This window comes from Mus musculus, chromosome 6 (genome assembly GCF_000001635.26).
Source record: "Mus musculus strain C57BL/6J chromosome 6, GRCm38.p6 C57BL/6J".
NCBI classification, from domain to species: Eukaryota; Metazoa; Chordata; class Mammalia; order Rodentia; family Muridae; genus Mus; species Mus musculus.
Window position 1 is genome coordinate 108,536,904 of NC_000072.6, and position 18,299 is coordinate 108,555,202.

General features: G+C 44.1%; 1 protein-coding gene across 19 annotated transcripts in view; it reads left to right on the plus strand.

The window, feature by feature from the left end:
* The window catches only part of Itpr1 (inositol 1,4,5-trisphosphate receptor 1), a 338,034-nt gene extending 323,821 nt beyond the window's left edge, over positions 1 to 14,213 (plus strand). For 17 of the 19 annotated variants that reach the window (XM_006505623.1, XM_017321407.1, XM_006505627.1 and 14 more), the window contains 2 exons: positions 5,000 to 5,161; positions 12,850 to 14,211. In XM_006505623.1, the coding sequence (XP_006505686.1) occupies positions 5,000 to 5,161; positions 12,850 to 12,936 (249 nt within the window). In that variant the 3' untranslated portion in view covers positions 12,937 to 14,211. Of the gene's footprint in view, positions 1 to 4,999; positions 5,162 to 8,359; positions 8,373 to 12,849 lie in introns of all 19 variants that reach the window. The other 2 variants (XM_006505631.3, NM_010585.5) reach the window with 2 other exon arrangements.
* The last annotated feature ends 4,086 nt before the right edge of the window (positions 14,214 to 18,299 follow it).

Genomic DNA, 18,299 nt, shown 5'->3' on the forward strand with positions numbered 1-18,299 from the left:
CCCTCCCAGCCTTCCCCTCCACACATACACACATACACACACTCTCCCTCTTTCCAGTCAAGGATGTGTTGAAGTGGCTGGTCAGTGCCACCCCCGTGTCTAAAACTTGAGTGTTTGCCTTTGTAGGGACTTTTCCAACCTTACCTAGAAAAGAACTAACCAGAACTTCAGCACTTGTGGTTAGCCTGCTTCCGGCTGTGGCTTCAGTTAGTCTGTGTGCTCTGACAGAGGAAGTATTTGCAACGATGGGAAGTGCATGACTGGATTGTGGGAGGACCCGGGCAGACGGTGCCTCATAGCATTGGCATGTGAGATGCCAGCAGCAAGCTGACTGAGGAAGGCGAAGAGGGATAGCAGACCCAGAGTGGCAGATGCCATGTGATACCCACCCCCCCACACACACACACACACAACCACACACATTCCCCACAGTGTAAACTCACTTAGAAACAGGATGTCATGGTCAAGGATGGCTTTTCCAAAAATGCAAGCCAGTGGCACGCTTTTGATCCTGAGTAGACTTTAGGGCAAGAGTCTGCAAATATGGCTAGATGCATGGGTGACAGAACTTGTGGATAACAAGCTAGTAATGGCATTAAAAGCCCAAGGCTTCACATACACACACACACACACACACCTTCACTGCATTGCAGTATTCTGAACATTTTCTTTTCAGATTGATTCCCCATGTAGATTGGAACCCTCTTGATGAAGAACCCCAGCCAGCAGGAGCTTATCCATCTTATTGAGCCACATGCAAAAACCAGCTGGAAATGGAGAGAAGAGTTTGGCTAGAATTACTAATTAATTTTAACTACTTCGTAATTGGAGATTTGACCTAACAGGCAGGTGATTCATTAAAATACTGGCGATACCAAAGTTCTCACATTTAAGGATCTGTTATTTCAGCACAGAGCTTAGATTCTGTCCCAGGAAGCTTGTCTTCTATGCATTAGGATTTTAATGGGGTTCCTCCTATCCCAGTTTCACATTTTGAACTTACAGAGGCAGTGAAGGGGTCATAGCCCAGAAAGCCTCTTTCCTACCTTTTCATGGAAGAACTCCGAAGAAATAGAGAATGAAGGATTATCCCAGGGTTAGAACACATGGCCTTTGATTGTTGTGGATGCTACTTGTTTGAAAGTTTGGTCCACAGCACTCTTTCAGTTTGCTATGGTTTAAAGATCCATTGTGTCTGTGGATGTTTATGGACTCCTTGAACATTGCCTTCATATCCCAGAGTCACAGGTACCCCTGTATAGAGCAGGGGGAAAAAACTAGAAAGAGTGAAGTTGAGTCAAGGACTCTTGTGTGGAAGAAGTGTGTGTGTTTTACATGTGTTCAAAGACCTTCCTGGAGTCACTGCTCGAACTGGGGGTTGGGGTGTGTGGGGCGGGTGGATGTCACACGTGCTACAGAAGAAGTAGAAATTTATTATAGCACAATCTCATTGTAATCTGTCATTGTTCAGTCATGTGTTACCATTCCCTAAATTCAAAGCTGTGTGCACATCCATATATGGATCTTCTGGAGTCTTTTAAAGATTCACTGACATGGACTCTTTGGAAATCTGTCTTCTCTTTTTTGTAAAACGTTTGCTAAGCAGATGAGAACATAGGGCGTTAGAGAGCCTGACTTAGAGGAGTTTACTACCAGCTTGGCCTTGGGGCCTCTATTTGCAGAGCAGTAACAATCACAAATGAGCCTAGGGCTGCTCACTATGCATGCCCCACACCTAGTAAGGTGGACTTTCTTCTCTCACATCATCATTCTTTTTTCTTTCCTTCATTCCCTGACTCACACTTAGTTCCTGTCTCCTTATTCCCGATGCTTCCTTGGGCCACTGTACAGCTACGGTCCAAGCTACCTTGTCTGACTGTAATAGTCCTCTCTTCTGCTCATGTGACTCAGTGCAGCCTCTTCTTTCTTACCTAACACCTACTTTCCTCATTTCCTGGCAGGCACCTGGAAATGGAAGACCCGCTTCCTAATTAGGTGTCCAAGGCAAACATACCTACTTTTAAAGAGGTCCCAGGACCCAGATGCAATGAACATTATCTGTGTGGCCACTGCACCATGCTTGGCGCCACACATTTTTCCTACAGTTTATGTTGATTTTGTTATACTTTTAGAGTGCTTTCCTGCTTACACACACGAGCCCAAATGACTCTTAAGATGTCCACCCATATACTCTGCTATAATGATATAGAATTTGTAAATACAAATTAATTCCTAAGATCTTATTTGAAAATGGGCTTGATAATGACAGTAAGATTTGGGATCTTTGTTCTCCTTCTCTGGGATCATTCTACAAAATTTAATAAAGTGAGGCTGGATATCTGGGGCTTTTGATGGGTAAGTTGGCCTCTAAGATCCCTCAATCGATTTGGGTACATGACTTTGTCAGCCAGTCCCCAGCATCTGATCCCTTCACAGAAGCTGGTTTACCCTGATGAGAGAAAGCTCACTACCCAGCAGCCACATGCTTCTGTCTTCTGAAATACAACATTCTTTTCTCCCTCAGCATTTCATCCCGTGAACTAAGATGGTTTTATGTGTCTGAGTGACTGACACAGGCCTGTAGAGTCTCAGCAGCAGCAGGTCACTGAAGCTGCTCTGTAGATAACAGATTACAGGCAGAGAAACACTTCAGCGTTTTAGCTAGTAGCTTTGAATCAGAGTATTTTATGGGCTGATCTTTTGCCTGTCGCTCTGTTGAGAAATTTACTAAAATGAATGTGGGGTAGTATAAATGTTTATCAGGGGATATAGCAGGGTAGACAGTGCCATGTTTTTCTTTCAGCAGAAAAGAAACATTGTAAGCAGCTCATGTTTAACTATTTAAGCTCATGTGAGTAGAGTCGAGTCTGTGAAGGATCCCTCCATGCTCCCACAAACACTGACTGTCAGCTTTGGTCTAGTCACTCCATAGAGCTGGGTCCAGCCCCTCACCTTAAACAGTAGTGAGCGCCTAGGAATTCCTTCGTGGACTCCCCTGATGTTTTACATTGTGATTTGAGCTGGGGATGTAACTCAATTGGTAGAATGCTTGCCCAGAGCCACCGAAGTGGACATGGCAGTACATAGCTATAATTCAGCTGTCAAGAGATAGAGGCTGGAGCATCAAGAGTTCAAGGTCAACTTAGACACAGTGAGTTTGAGGCCAGCTTGGGATACATGAGATCATGACTCCCTTCCCCCACCAACATACACACACACACACACACACACACACACACACAAAGATGTGCAAGAACATGGGTTGCCTTCTTTATTTTGAACCAGGTCTATGAATGGCTTCTCCTGAAAGATCACCTTAACTGATCTCAACTGATATATCATATTTAGACTTAGGTCTCTCAAGATATGGACACCACTAGTTCACAATGCAAACCCAGTGAGCCACCAGCACTTGTAAATAATGGCTTTTTTTTTTTTAAGCACACAGCTGCATCTTTCCTTTTCCATCATGCTCATAGATATCTTGAAGAGGGCATATGGTTCATAAAGACAAAAGTAGTCTGTGTCAGAAAAGACTGGCTCCCAGAGAAATGCTGGGAACCCATAGTAGATCATTGTTCCTGCCTACAGGGGTGTTCTGAAAAGTGTGCAGTGTGTATTGATAAGATCAAAGTGGTCCAGGTGAGAAGACAGCGGCTAGGCCCAGAGTGAATCAGTTCCCCTGGATCTCTGTGCATTCCTGCCCCGAGTATGAGGCATGCTGTTCAGGAGGGAGGCATCATGGGAAGAAGGAAGTGAGGTGAGAGAAGGAAAAGTCCCACTCTGCTAACCAAAGGTGAGAAAGACCGTTCACACGTACAGGCTGAGACACCAAGAGGATGGAGCTGGGTGGGGCATGTGGCTGAACTGCCCAGCCTTGTACAGTGAGCAGCATCTGTCGCCTACTGAAGGCTGGAAGGAACGTGGTGGTACCTTCCAGAAGTTCACAAACTGGAAATGGATTCAGGAGCCCATTGCCTCGTCTTCAGTCCATTAACAATCCCTTTACCCAAGGAAATTCACACATGGCCTTTAAAATGCCAGAACAGGAAGGAACTTAATGCAGGTTCCCCCCAGCCCCATGTAGCTCCTTTTAAATACAGTGCAGTGTGAGGTACTTACAGTGGTCAAAGCCTCAGAGAAAAGATGGTAACATCAGGGGCACATAAAGGGCGCGGGGTTTCAGTTAGGAAGAAGGAGTGTAGGAAGCCTGGTGTAGGCTATGCAGCAGTGTGAATGTATTCGGTGCTCCTGGGTTGTGACTTAAAAATTACTGTTTCTTCTGCGTGTTCTTATGCCCCATTCTGAAACAAAGTTTGTCAGTCATGTAGCTTGGCAAAGCTAAGAGCCGTAGTACTACAGACAGAAGCTAAAGAGGCAGTGTCCACTGCTCAGCTAGGAGCTTAAACTAGAAGCCTACTTTCCCCTTACATTCAATTGTACAGCAGTTTCCTCTTCCGGGAATTAAGAGCTCCACCGTGTTGACTGCAGCTTCTCTAGGCTAGGGAGACGGCTCAGTCAGTAAAGTGCTGGCCACAAGAGCCCGAGGGCCTGGGTTTGGCTCCCCAGAACCCACGGAAGAAGTCAGACCAGGTGTCCGTATACCTGTGCTCCCAAAGAAGCGGGGATCTCTGGGGTTTGCTGGCCAGGGAGTCTAGCCAAGTTGGGGAGCTCACATGAATAAGAGTCCTTTTCTCAAAATAATTAAGTGGGGTCAAGCATAGTAATCTACACCTTTAATCTCAATGTTTGTAAGTCAGAGTCAGACAGAGACCTCTGTGAGTTCAAAGCCAGCCTGATCTACACACTTTTGGGCCAGTCAGTAGTACCTAATGAGTACTGTTTCCAAACCAAACCAAAACATAAACGAACAAACAACATATGGAGAGTTAACAAGGAAGACTCTGATGCCAGCCATGGGAGGATGACGGGAAAAGATAACTCTTTTCCGTTTCCACCCTCAGAAGTGCCTCCCTCTGTTTCTCTTTGTGAATTCTAGGAAAGAAACCTTGATTGGTTCCCCAGAATGAGAGCCATGTCCCTGGTCAGCAGCGATTCTGAAGGGGAACAGAACGAGCTGAGGAACCTGCAGGAGAAGCTGGAGTCTACCATGAAGCTGGTCACCAATCTTTCTGGCCAGCTGTCAGAACTAAAGGACCAGGTAAAGGGCCAAACCCCCTCACCCACCCCCCACCCCATCCTCACTGCGGTCTCCCATCCCAACTCTGGCAGCACTCACGCTGCGGTAATGAAGCATCTCACCTCCATGGAGGGGACTGGGGGTCAGAAGACAGACTCCCCCCTCAGAGTCACTGCTTTGGCTGCCCTCACCCTTGGCATGGATATGTCACTGTTTCTGCACTACTTAGGCTGTGGTCTCAATATGTAAACTATAGTGAAACACTGAGCAACAAAACCATTACGCTGCATAGAGCTGCACCCTTTGAGACCTGACTCACCGATGGGAGAGTGTGTGCTTAGTTCTGCTTTAGCTTCTCAGCCCTGTGACTTCTCAGGTGTTCACCCGCATTTTAAAACTCCACCACTTGAGAGAAACTGCAGGTTTGGGGGAGCTTTTCTAGTCCTCTCAGAAACACAGCCCCCTGCCCTACTACCTCTTGAGGGAAGTTGAAAAGAGATGGCAGATTCACACTAAACCTAGCTTATTGTCCTCCACCCACAGACCTTTGATGCCTTGAGAGCACAGCAGTCACCAGATAGTTGTATAGTGATAGGGGCCACTTTGGGTCAAGGACTTGAACCAGGGATGGGGAGCAGCTCCCCAGAGATAGCCACATACTAACAGGTACAGCTCAGCATCATATGGTTCTGAAGGCGTTTTAATGGGCACCATAGACACTGCAGTAGGCACTGGACAAGCCTGTCCTGGAGGTAAGTAGCAAGGTGTACCCACAGGTGACTTACAACTTTTAAGCATTTCACAACTAGAGAAGAGCTGGCCTGCAATAAACACTTCTCAGAGGCAGTTGAAAGAGCATTTTTAATAATTCTGCTTTCAATTATATTTCTTTTCCTGCTGAATTTTGCTCATCTGTGCCCTAAGATATCATTCGGCCTCAAGTTCTTTCCTTTCAAATACACTAAGATACAAATAAGAAAAGACCAATGAGAAAAGGTCTTACCGATGAGAGCCATCTGCAGCCCAGAGCTTGGCAACCACCTGAGATGAGCAATAGCCTAAATGAGAAAACTGAGGAAGATCTAGCTAGATTGCTTTCCTTATTAACTGCCCGTTCTGCTGTGAGACATTTAAGGGGTGTTTCACAGGCCCAAGCTGATTCAGGAACGCATCAATGACTGAGTCTGCATCTGTCCCTCCAGCCCCCAAGAGAGGCTGGTGAACTTCACAGCCCAGCTAGCTCTTCTCTCCTGTCTGAGGTAGCTGTGGCATCAAGAATCTCAGTCCAATTAGATGTTTTAAATTAGGTACAGAGAACAATTCTTGGACTCTGATCCAAGACACTTAAACACAGGCGCTACCCGTGACCTTGGTGCCATTTTTTTTCAGACCGTTCACCTACACTTCTTGCCCAGGGTATCAGAACTGCTACTGCTCAGGCCTCCTAACTCCTAGGGATGGTGTCTCCAACCCTCATCTGAGCTCCTCATGACTGTTTATCGTGATCCTTGCAAGTTCAGAAGCGACGTGCTCTATTGATATGAACAATTGGGGGGGGGGGCGCACCAGTTTGCCGGAGAGTTTCTTAAAGTACACCGGAAACAAAAGTACTAAGTTTTTGAGTGTTCTGTGGTGGTCAAATCAAGGCAGCCCTTCCCTTCAGGTTCTGTTGAAAATCCCTGTCCCACGATGTGCTGAGTAGTCTGTCTCCCAGTGGCTCACACACAGTGATTCAGAAGCTGCCTGGAGACCCACTTCACTGACCTGGGTGTGAGTTGGCCTGAGGAGGTACAGCAGGGATGGCAGGAGTAGGGAGATGCCTCGGGAACTCATGGGCCATCCTACCAGGACCCTGGTTTTCTGGATGAGGATGTCAAGGAGCAGAGCAGGCTCCTAGGAAACGCATCCCACTGCACGGCACAGCAGGAGGGAGTAAAGCCCTCATCCCCCAGTGCTGGCCTGCTTTGATGTCTTTAGTAGGTGTGTTCTGTTTTGTATTCAGTTTGCCTTCTGTGGTAAATTTAAATTTTCTTTTGCTTTCTTTTCTGTTTTCCTTTCTCTTTTTCTCTCTCTCTCCCTTCCTTCCTTCCTCCCTTCCTTCCTCCCTTCCTTCCCTAAAAGAAGAAGAAACTAACTATTTCATGGGACAGAGGATGCCTCCACTGTCATATGCAAACAAAAAAGATGTGCACATCTTTTGTAAATTTGGGCCTGGGTAGAGCTATTTCTCCCGACCTAACCCTAGACTAAAAGTCATGAAATCACCTTAGATCCTGGGCGGTTTCAACTGTTCCGTCCCCAGCCCTTCTTACATCGTTTTCCGTTTTCAGCTTGGCAGTTGGAAAAGCTCTTTAGAGAAAAGCCTCTGAGGGATTCTGAAAATGAACTTTTTTTTTTCTTTCTTGGAAAGTGTTCTAGGCTACGAAGAAGCATGGAACAGCAATAGCACGTTTTGAAATTCTCTTTTTTACCAGGATTGAACTGCTGAAGTTTCAGCATGCTAAGAAATACAGGGAGAAAAAAACAACAAAACAAAACAACCCACAGTTGCTTTGGGGTCAGGACAGGGTTGTTTCATTCAAAAGGAGGTAGAAATTGCTTCCTTAATGGGTCACCTTAACAAACCTTTGCAACATCTCCGAACTAACTTGACTAGGTTTGAATGTTATTAAGTTTGGTGTTAAGAGAATTCTAAACGTTGTGAAGCTGTTGTGGATCAGAACTCATGGTGGCATGTTACAGATCTGGTTTTGGTCATTGCAAGGATTCCTGCCCACAAAAGGCATCAAAATGGATTAAAACCTAAAAGCCCCACAAATGGTTCAAGAACAAGAACCTCTGTCACAGACATTTTTTTACTACAGCCATGAAAGACCGTCATTCACTGGGAAATCCGCAAAAAAATTGCTTCATCCCTTAGCTATCCCGTAGATGTCCTGACCCAGAAGGCAGCAATGGAGCGACAGTCATTTAAGTATGAATGACTTTGGGTTTCACTCCTTGCTGTATTTGAGGTCTCTGGGTGTTGTTTTTCTAAACTACCAACTAGGGGAGGTGTCCTTGCGAGGACATTAGTGAAAACGTGATTCATGGTGTCAGGTGTTCATTCTGCTGAGACGTTTGCTATTCAAAGAACTAAATGATGCATCTCATCTCCAAGTTTCCCCTCCCAAGAGATTCTGAATACTAAATGTGGTTCTCTTACATCTTTATTCCAAGGAGGAAGACTAATGTAAGAACTTCATAAATTTTTTTGCATGTTTCTTTCATAATGCAAAAGAGCAAACACTAAGCAAAGGTTAATTTTCTTGAAAATGTGACTGGCTTCCTAAAGGACAGTGCCCCTTACCTGTTATGCTAGGAATGTAAGAAGTGCCTGAACATCTCAATTATATTAGCATGTTGCCTTTTTTCATGAAAGAGAGCCAAGACAGACATCTGCCTTCTAGGACTCCATGTTTAGCAAGAAACATAGAGAAGGAGTGAGTAGGACTCCATCAAACACAGAGGAGGCTGGCCCAGCAGTGGCTTCAAGTGAGAACGGTGTAGCTTCTGAATCACCCAGGAGGTGGCTTCTGGGCTGACAGAGAACTACAATAGGGGCCTTCCTGGCAAGGAAGCAGCATGAACAAATGCATGACCGAGCATGGCACGCTCAAGGAATGGCTACATACCCAGGTTAACCTGACTCCTCACTTCCACCAACACGGGAGCCACGTGTTTGCCAAGCACAGCACTAGATGGCAGGGACACAAGGGCAGAGAGGGCCTAGCATCTGCCTTCTAGATCTAGCTGTCTCCCCACCAGGACTTACAAAGGGAAGTGATGAGTTTCTCACAGTGAGCTTAAGGGAGAGACTGCAGCCATTGCCCCAAGACCTTCTCAAGGTAGTTTGTGTGTGGTTCAGAGTCTGAGAAATAGAGTTTGTTGGTGAGGTAGTAGTTAACACATAGGGGGAGGGGGGAGGACCTGTAAGGGTCTGAGCAATACTAATATAATATACAATAGTATTTAATATTTAGCAGATGCTATGTTTGGGGCTTGTTTCAGGTTTTTTGGTTTTTTGGTTTTGGCTATTATCTTGTTTTTACTTCTAAGCATCTTTTAAATCTGACTGACTGTACAGAACCATAGGACAGAATTCTGGTTACTAGATTTTGCTGGCTGTTTGGCATCTCAGTAACCAGGATGTTTGTCCATATGTAACCAGCAGCTTTTCGGAGAGTTATTAAGGTCAGTTGTGAGCCAGACTGCAGAGGGTGGGGGGTGAGCCTCAGCCCTGTGCAAACTTATACTCACGTCATGATCACCCACGCTGGGTCTAGTGTTCTAATGCAAGGTCTTTGTGACTTTGCTTCTGTCTGACTTACATTTACATCTATATTTATATTGACAAGAGGCAAAAGGCAGCACAGAGATGTTCAAGGCGGTTTCTGTGTTTGTATAGCTATAGCAGAGCACTTTTTCAGCTGCCTGTCTTCAGCTGAGTTCTAAAACCTTTGAGTGTTCTCCAGTGAGGATGTTCTACATGGCTCAGTTACTTAAGTGTAAATATGATGGGGACTTTTATCAGTGGTCAGTTTTGCTCTGGATATCCATTAATTAGGACAGATTATTTCCTGACAAGGTGATGGAAACACATAGTGAGTGAGGCCTTGCAGTAAGATAGCCAGTAAGCTGTATCATGGAAAGTCTGGAACAGGCAGGAACGGTAGGAAAGCTAAGCTAAGTGTCCAATACCACTGACCTTGGTTCCTTTCAAGTCAGATTTAGACCTTAGCTGTTTTATGGCTTTTGTTGTTTTTGTTTTTCCCCCTCTTTAACTCCCTTGTAGTTGTTTCTGATAGCCAATTCTTCCAGTGGAAGGGTTATGGCTTCCTCCTGTCTATGAGGCCAAGGCTAATGCAGATCACACAATCAAATAGTGTGCTACTGTATTCTCAGCCGGAGAGAATCTTCTCCAAGACCTGTCTGCATGGAAGAGAAAGGAAACACAGAAATGTATGAAAACATGCTCCAAATGTACACACCCAGTTCTTCCAAAACAAGCCAGCAACATCTTCAACACCCAGGACTTCACTAGAAATACATATTCCTAGGCCCCCACAGCAGACCTGATAAATCAAATTCTCTTTGTCGATATTTTAATGTGCTGGGTGGTTATGGTGTTGAAGCATTTATGAACTAGTCTATGGAAACGATCAAAGTCAGGTAGATCTGTATTGGGTACTTGACATGACTAGGCATTAAGACTTCACCACTAACCTATAGCACTATGGACCTTACTGGCTTATGAGAGAGGGAAGATGATTTGCCAACAGGCTTTAATGAAACAAGTAGAAAAGAAGACCAGGACCATGAGGGAGGGAGCCATTGATGGCTCTAAGTGAAGCCAAAGACTCACTTGTTTTTTTGTTTTGTTTTGTTTTTATTTTTTAATTAGGTATTTTCCTCATTTACATTTCCAATGCTATCCCAAAAGTCCCCCATACCCTCCCCCCAAAACCCCTACCTACCCACTCCCACTTTTTGGCCCTGGCGTTCCCCTGTACTGGGGCATATAAAGTTTGCGTGTCCAATGGCCCTCTCTTTGCAGTGATGGCCGACTAGGCCATCTTTTGATACATATGCAGCTAGAGTCAAGAGCTCCGGGGTACTGGTTACGTCATAATGTTGTTCCACCTATAGGGTTGCAGATCCCTTTAGCTCCTTGGCTACTTTCTCTAGCTCCTCCATTGGGGGCCCTGTGATCCATCCATTAGCTGACTGTGAGCATCCACTTCTGTGTTTGCTAGGCCCCGGCCTAGTCTCACAAGAGAGAGCTACATCTGGGTCCTCACTTGTTAAAAAGCAGAAAGCTTTACAGGTTGTGAGTTTAAGACAAAGATAGAGTGAGGGACTTACTGAGCAGAGAAGAGGCCAGTGTATAAAAAAGATTCTCTCTGGTACCAGCAGTTACTGAAGTATTTCTGAGAAAGTTGTATGGGCCAGTTTTGAGCTGCATGGCCTTAGCAGTTCCATATGGATGTTTTAGGAAAGTACCCTTTCTTAAAGGGTGAGTATGCCAAGATTTTCTAAACCCATTTAAATACTCGAGATTATCAAGATATGAGTGGATTCCCCACAAGACTGCCTGTCTAGACAGCAGTTTATGTGAGCAACCTATCCAAACTACCTGAGCTGCCCTATCTGAACTGTCAACCATTCAGATGAGCATGGAACTGACATGTTAATGTAACAATGAGTGCATCCATGCGCCATGTGAACATCTCCTTCCTCAGATGAACCTGGGAATGTAAACTTTGAAGGCTGGCTAGAATATCTTCATTCAGTTCCTAACAAAAACCTTTATTTAAAACTTCCAAGTAGAGGTGTTCAATCTTTGTACATCTTTTTGTCTAAATTATAATAAAGAAAGTGTTTCCATTTGAGCATAAAAATAGTATCTCTTGGTTTAAACAGTAAAGTGCTCTGCTCTGAGAAAGCAAAATATAACCACTTTAAACCTGAGCCAGAGTAACTGAGCTAGGTATGAACCAGCAATCAGTGCAGGCAGGAACTGAAACCCAGGCACCCTGGCTTTGACTCTGGGCTCTCCCATTTTCATACGTCCCATCTCATTTCGATAGGTCCTCAGCTTTCTACCCTCCAGACGGAAATTACATTCATTACTTGGACTAATGCACAAAGTGACAGAAGTTAAATAACATTTTACATTGACTTAAATGGCTGTCTGAGTTTAAAGTCTTTAGGTTTTTACTGTTCTACCCTAAACCTTATGCTATTGGCACATAACTTCATCTAATGTATTCATATAGTCTCTTATCTTAGTTAACTTATGAGCCTCAAGTTCAGAAGTAGTCCTGAGAATGCTGAGAAAAGTCTATTGCAGAGAACTGAGTCGTAAAATACCCAGGAGAGAGCTAGAGACCCAAAGTGAGAACTCAGCCCAGCAGCCAGAAGAAAACCAACCTCTTGCTCTGGGCTGAGAGTGTACTTTCTTCATGGGAACCCACACTGAGAAATGTTCTCACCTCATGTGACCCAAAATCAAGTCCCTGTTCACAGCACTGGTGGCCAGAGCACTGTTTATATAGCCGTTTAGTTACCCTGCACCTTGCAGGGGTGAGGACCTGTCTGTCATCTTTCCTAGAAGAAGCAGGTAACTTTTTTTCTAACCTCGCAGAATCACTGAGCAGAGGAAACCCAAGACCCCTTGAAGAGTGTGGGCACAAAGTCTCAGACCCAGGGATTCTAAAAACACTGCTTTTTGCAGATAATGTGACATAACATAACATAATCATAGCGAGCTGCCATTTTCCAATGAGTCTTGACATCACTTGGAAATGGCGTTTGGAACTGATCTAGAAGCTATGCTTCACCTGTCTTTTGTTTCTCTATGAAACAAGCAGCAAGCAGTACTTGTGAATGTCACCCTGCTGTGCTCGCTTCGGCAGCACATATACTAAAACTGAATGTCACCCTGCATGATGAGGCCACAGAATTCCCCATCTGCGGAGGAAGATGCCCTTGTGGAAGGGGTGTGTGTGTGTGTGTGTGTGTATGTGTGTGTGTGTGTGACAGTACACTATTTGTAGAAAGTGGGTTTCAGTATAACCCATAACCACAGAGGTAAACCTATGGTTCAGTGTGTGACCTGACGCACAGGAAGTGTCTGAGTGTAATGATGAAACTTTTTAACTTTCCAGATGACAGAACAGAGGAAGCAGAAACAAAGAATCGGCCTTCTAGGACATCCTCCTCACATGAATGTCAACCCACAGCAGCCGGCCTAGGCAAATGAGGCAGAGGGACTCTGCTCAGCCCTCTGTATATCACTGTCAGGGTGGGTACGGCTCATTGGTTCTGATTTGCCCACTAAGGGTACATGTGCGCTTAGTACATTTGTAAATACTCAGTTTTGTATTGTATGTATATGATTGCTATTCTCAGAGGTTTGGACTTTCGTATTGTAATTAGCTCTGTTGGCATGGTGACTTGTCACTCCTGCCAAAAATATTAAAAATGCCTTTTTTGGAAGGACTACAGAAAGTACCTGATTTGCACTTGAACCAGATTATAGATTTAAAAGTATATGACATGTATTTTGTATTTAAAACTAGAATAGCCAGTATTTATGTTTTTTATAAAACTGTGCAATACAAATTATGCAATCACCATAACTTTGTAACTCCTGAGTGTCCTAAGGGAGTACACATCTTTGAAGCTGATTTGTTGATACTCGTGTAATAAATGGTTAAATATCAAATGCTGCTGCTGCTGCCAAAATTATATTAATAGCGAGTTTCTGGCCCCTGGGCAATTTTGTACCTTGTAATTATCCTATGGTGATGCTGTTTCTCGTTGCTAATGGCATTAGTGCCCCTGTATCCTAGTGATAACTCCAGGTCTGTGAACCATTCAAACAGCATTCATTTTGAGAAAAGCAACTTTAGTTTCAAGGATAATTTTAAGCTTCAAAATTAATCATTTAAAGTGTTTCTTTAAGAGAGCCATGTTAGAGGCTCACACTTTAGCTTGAAAGGAGTTGATGAATTAATTTTTTAAAGGGAACTTTTTACATGACGTTTGGAATAACAGCATATTGCTGACCAGTCAGTGTCATCTCCCGGGTGAATTTTGATGTCACGTTATAGTCAAATGAGTTAGCTGATGGTTTCTAGATTTTCTTCCTCTGAACCATGATGCAGTAGGTAAGAAGTTATTATGCGTATATACATATATACATTCATATACGACAAAGTAGGAGCTGTCCCCTTAGGATGCATAGCTGCCCCTAGGGTACGTAGCTGAACACTGACAATGGCGTTCTTCTGAAAGAGCCACGTTTGGGTTTTATTTCTTTGTCACATGATTTCTTTTCTGGATGGGTGCAAAGTATCACAGGAAGTGTTTTCTCTCTGTCGCCTTGTTTTGTACCTGGGTCTCGCTTTACTAGACCGTCTCTGCACAAAAGTTTAAAAACTGAACCGTATGCAGAGTTCCGAAGCAAGTCAAGTTTGTAAATGCATACCTAAAAATATTTAATAAACGATGCAGAATCCTATGCAGTGACTGGCTGGTGGCTTTCATTTGTCATTTCCTTGTGGCTTGAGAACGATTCCAGTGTTAGACTTTTCTCCCCATTGGGACTGAGTAAAACTATAGCTAAAAACTCATTTGGTTGCCAGATTAAATCAGGAAATGCTAACCTGATTTTAGAAAATAAACAATTGTTTATATCTCAAGAGAAATCAGTCAAACAAATAACAGAGGGAACTTCATACAGAATTCTCCTCAGTGACTGAGTGGCACCAGGATGTCAAAGGCACTTGGCATGACACGGTCCAGAATGCTCTGTTTAGTGTGGGCACCTTTAACTTGGCATTTTCCCCATGAAAGGAAGGATCACTAATCATTGGATTTGTTGGTCCCACTCCCCGGTGATCAGGCTCCTATCACAGAGCATTTATGATGTTTGTCTTGTACTAGGCTCATTCTTCCATCCAAATAGAGAAAATGTGGTCCTTCCTGAAGCATGGCTGGCTCCGGCTGCTCTTTTGACGCCTATTGACTGTGCTTTGGTAAATGGGACTAATTCTCACCCAGCTCAGAGAACTGGGTCAGGATTAAATTCCATCTCAATGGGTAGTTTCATAACTTACACTTTACTACATAAATTGGGTAACGTAAGTCAATTTTCCAGTCAGTTTAAAATTTTCCACCATAAGGTAAGCCTACGAGAGACACGTGGCTTTTTGTCTAAAACCAACATGGCTCCTGTACTCAATCCCATAATACTGTGCGGCCAGCAAGGACCTGCTCTTTGCCCTGGGCTTCGTCTTTGATCTCTCAAGCTCTCCAGCACGGCATGGCTGGCAGTGTACGTTGTGTCTCCCCACGTCCTAGCTGGTTCACTGGAAACTTCTGCATTGACATGTTTAGGTGGCAGCTTTTACAGGTTTGTCGTGTCTCATTTGAATCCTGTCACCAAAGATATAAATCTTCATTCAGTTTGCCAGCTTCAGCAGAAAATAATTGAAACTGGAATGTCACTCCGCCTTACTCGCTGCAGGTCCTACCTTGGGAATGTGGGCGTCAACACCAAAGCTGGTACAGTGTAGCTAAAACAGAATCTGCAGGTAACTCTCTCAGGGCCTCTGAGAGGGCCTTGATTCCACTGCCTCCTCCACACACCACCTTTTCCTACACCTCTGTTTCAAGGGTTGAGATCCAGGTCACCTTCAAAATTACCCTCCACCATCCCCCATGAGGAAGTAGCATTTCCAGGCTAAGCATTAGGTATGACAATGCAGTGTCCATGTGCAAGAAGAAAGCCTTTGTGGCTTTAGTTGCTTAAATGTTTGCCACCATAGCAGATCAAGTTTTGTTTGGGGGTTTGGTTTGTTGGTGGATTGGTGGATGGGATTTGTTGGTGGGTTGGTTTTTGGTGGGTTGGTTTTTGGTAGGTTGGTGGGTTTGGTTTGTTGGTGGGTTGGTTTTTGGTTGGTGGGTTGGAGGGTTGGTTTTTTTGTCCTCCTTAAAGGACTACATGCTCAGTCCACCAAACCAAAGAACAGTAATGAGCCTTAAAAGATGAGCCCTGGAGCCTTCAACAGGGAGAGTAACTTCCTGAGTGCTGGCTCCAACATAAACAGACACCTCCTGACTTCTGCAAGACAGAGCTAGCTCTTCCCAAGTCAGGTGCTGCCTGCCTTTCAGCACAGGGCTAGCCTACTTTAGTAGTCATCTCCTTCTCACTCTGTCCCTGCATAGGAAATTCTACCCACCGATCAGTCATTCTTTTTCAAACCTCTTTCATAAGAGACTCTATAAGCTAGAAAGCACTAAGTGTGAATACTGTATCAAGACTGAAAACCCTGTGGCAGAGATAAGCAACAGGTACACTCCTAACAGATCTGCCTTCCACACCGAGAGATCTTGTACAATACCTTTTACTTAGCCACATCTTTCAAAAGGTGAGCCAATCTCAACTCAATCAAGGGAGCTCCCTTCCAATGACTGTACTCATTGCTGTCCCAGAAGTCAAGTGTTTAGCCAAATCCACTTAACTCTAGTTCACTGATCACTTGTTAACAATCAACTGGGATGTTGGAAAACCCCCATAAAGATTTCGATTTTACAGAAAGTACCCAAAATTCCACTGATTTTGCATCACAAAGTGGTGGTTAAAGTACTGTTTTGAGTAAAACGCACTGTGTGTGGTTTTTGTGGGTGGCTTTAGCTAAGAATGACTATCAGACCTCAATTACCTGACAGGAGAGAGCTATGACGGCAATTATAATTAAGACAATTAGGATCATAACAAATACCTTTCCACCCTTAGCAATAGAAGTCAAGTATAGCATCCCAACACCAATTCAGAAACAACCAGCTCAACACACCAAACCTACCAACATGGACAATTTAGAAAACAACAGTGGATTGTATATGTCACAGCTCACACTATAGGATGGACTGCCTTAATGCTGGACTTCTGAATTCTTTTACGAGTCTCTACATTACTGGAGGTATGACTTGAGGAAAAAATAGCAAGCAGGCAACCTAAAATCCTTTTAAGGTCGTGACAAGCCAGTGTGGAAGAGAATCCTAACACCTAGAAGTGAAACTGCATCATCTACCCAGCCTGGAAAGAAAAAAGAAAGCTAAAAACCACCAGAGAGCAAGAAGGCAGAGTTTGAGAAAACCCCTAAGGTGAATTCTGAACAACAACAAAAAGAGTCCCACAACATGAGTGCGTGTTGTGTGCAGGAACCACTGGTGGAAAGAATTCGCCAGCACTTTTGTGATCACCTCAGAGAGAGAGAGAGAGAGAGAGAGAGAGAGAGAGAGAGAGAGAGAGAGAGAGAGAGAGAGAGAGAGAGAGAGAGAGAGAGAGAGAGAGAGGCCGGGCCCATTTCAATGGAACAATACAATACAGTACACACAAGTGCACAATCCAGGAATGTAAGGTCCTCACTGCTGAATAGCTTGAAGGCACTTCATGCCTTTTTAACATATATGTCACTTACAGGATCTCAGAAGTCTCTCCAGAAGCCTTCTGTGGAAGCTGTCTGGAAGATTTGGTGTTGTCACTGGGTAAGATACCTGGGACACACAAGGCTGGTAGTGGTTCTCAACCTTCCTGGTGCTTCCACCCATTAATACCATTCCCCATGGTGTGGTGACCCCAACCATAAATTTACTTTCATTGCTACTTCATAACTGTAATTTTGTTGCTGTTGTGAATCATAAGGTCTCAGGTGACCCCTGAGAAAAGGTTGTTCAACCCCCCAAAGAGGTCATAACCCACAGGTTGAGAACCATTGGTTCAGAGGCTAAAGGATTGTCTGGCCTCCACAGGCCACAGGGTAGAATAAAAAGACAGGGCCCTTGACAATGAGAATCTTTGTGCTAGCTCAACCACCTACATGTTTTGACTCTGAGAGAGTTAGTCATTTCAATTTTTAATTCTCCCCATTCTAAGAGTAGAGCGCTCTTTCCACTTCCTCCCACAGGTGGTAATGAGCGCAGAGATGCTATGCGGACACCAGGGGCCTGCTTGGTATGCTCCATCCATATTGCCCATTCCTTGTGCCTGACATTTTCTTCTCACACCTACCCACAATCTCAGCTAACTATTGCACAACCAAGCTACTTTCTGTTCCTACTAAATCGCTCTGCTGTTGTTGCTGTGGATCTTAAATCTTTATGTCTTCACATGACATGTTTGGGTCACATCCAGTCATTTTTATTTTAACTATGTTGTAACTATCAGTTTGAACTGAATAATTCATTAAAAAAAAAAAAAAAACTTAGTCACACAGTTCCCAACTTCCGGATAATCGCTCTTATATTTGTGATCACTGGTGAATTTAAAATCTGAGGTGTTTTTTTTTTAAATATCTGAAGCTATTTAACGTCTGGGATCATGGATTTCCTTAGCTTATGAACCTCCCAACCCTGCTAATGAAACAGTTCCTCTTGCATCTGACTCATCCACAGTTTCACTGTCTTTCACTTAACATTTAAATGTAAAGTCTGTGCCATATTGCATGTAACTGTGGAGACCCAGAACTTCCCTTAACAGTTTCAAGGAGCCTAAGAAATTTGCTTACACTCCCTCAGTGAACCTTCCCACTCTAGACCCTAAATCCGA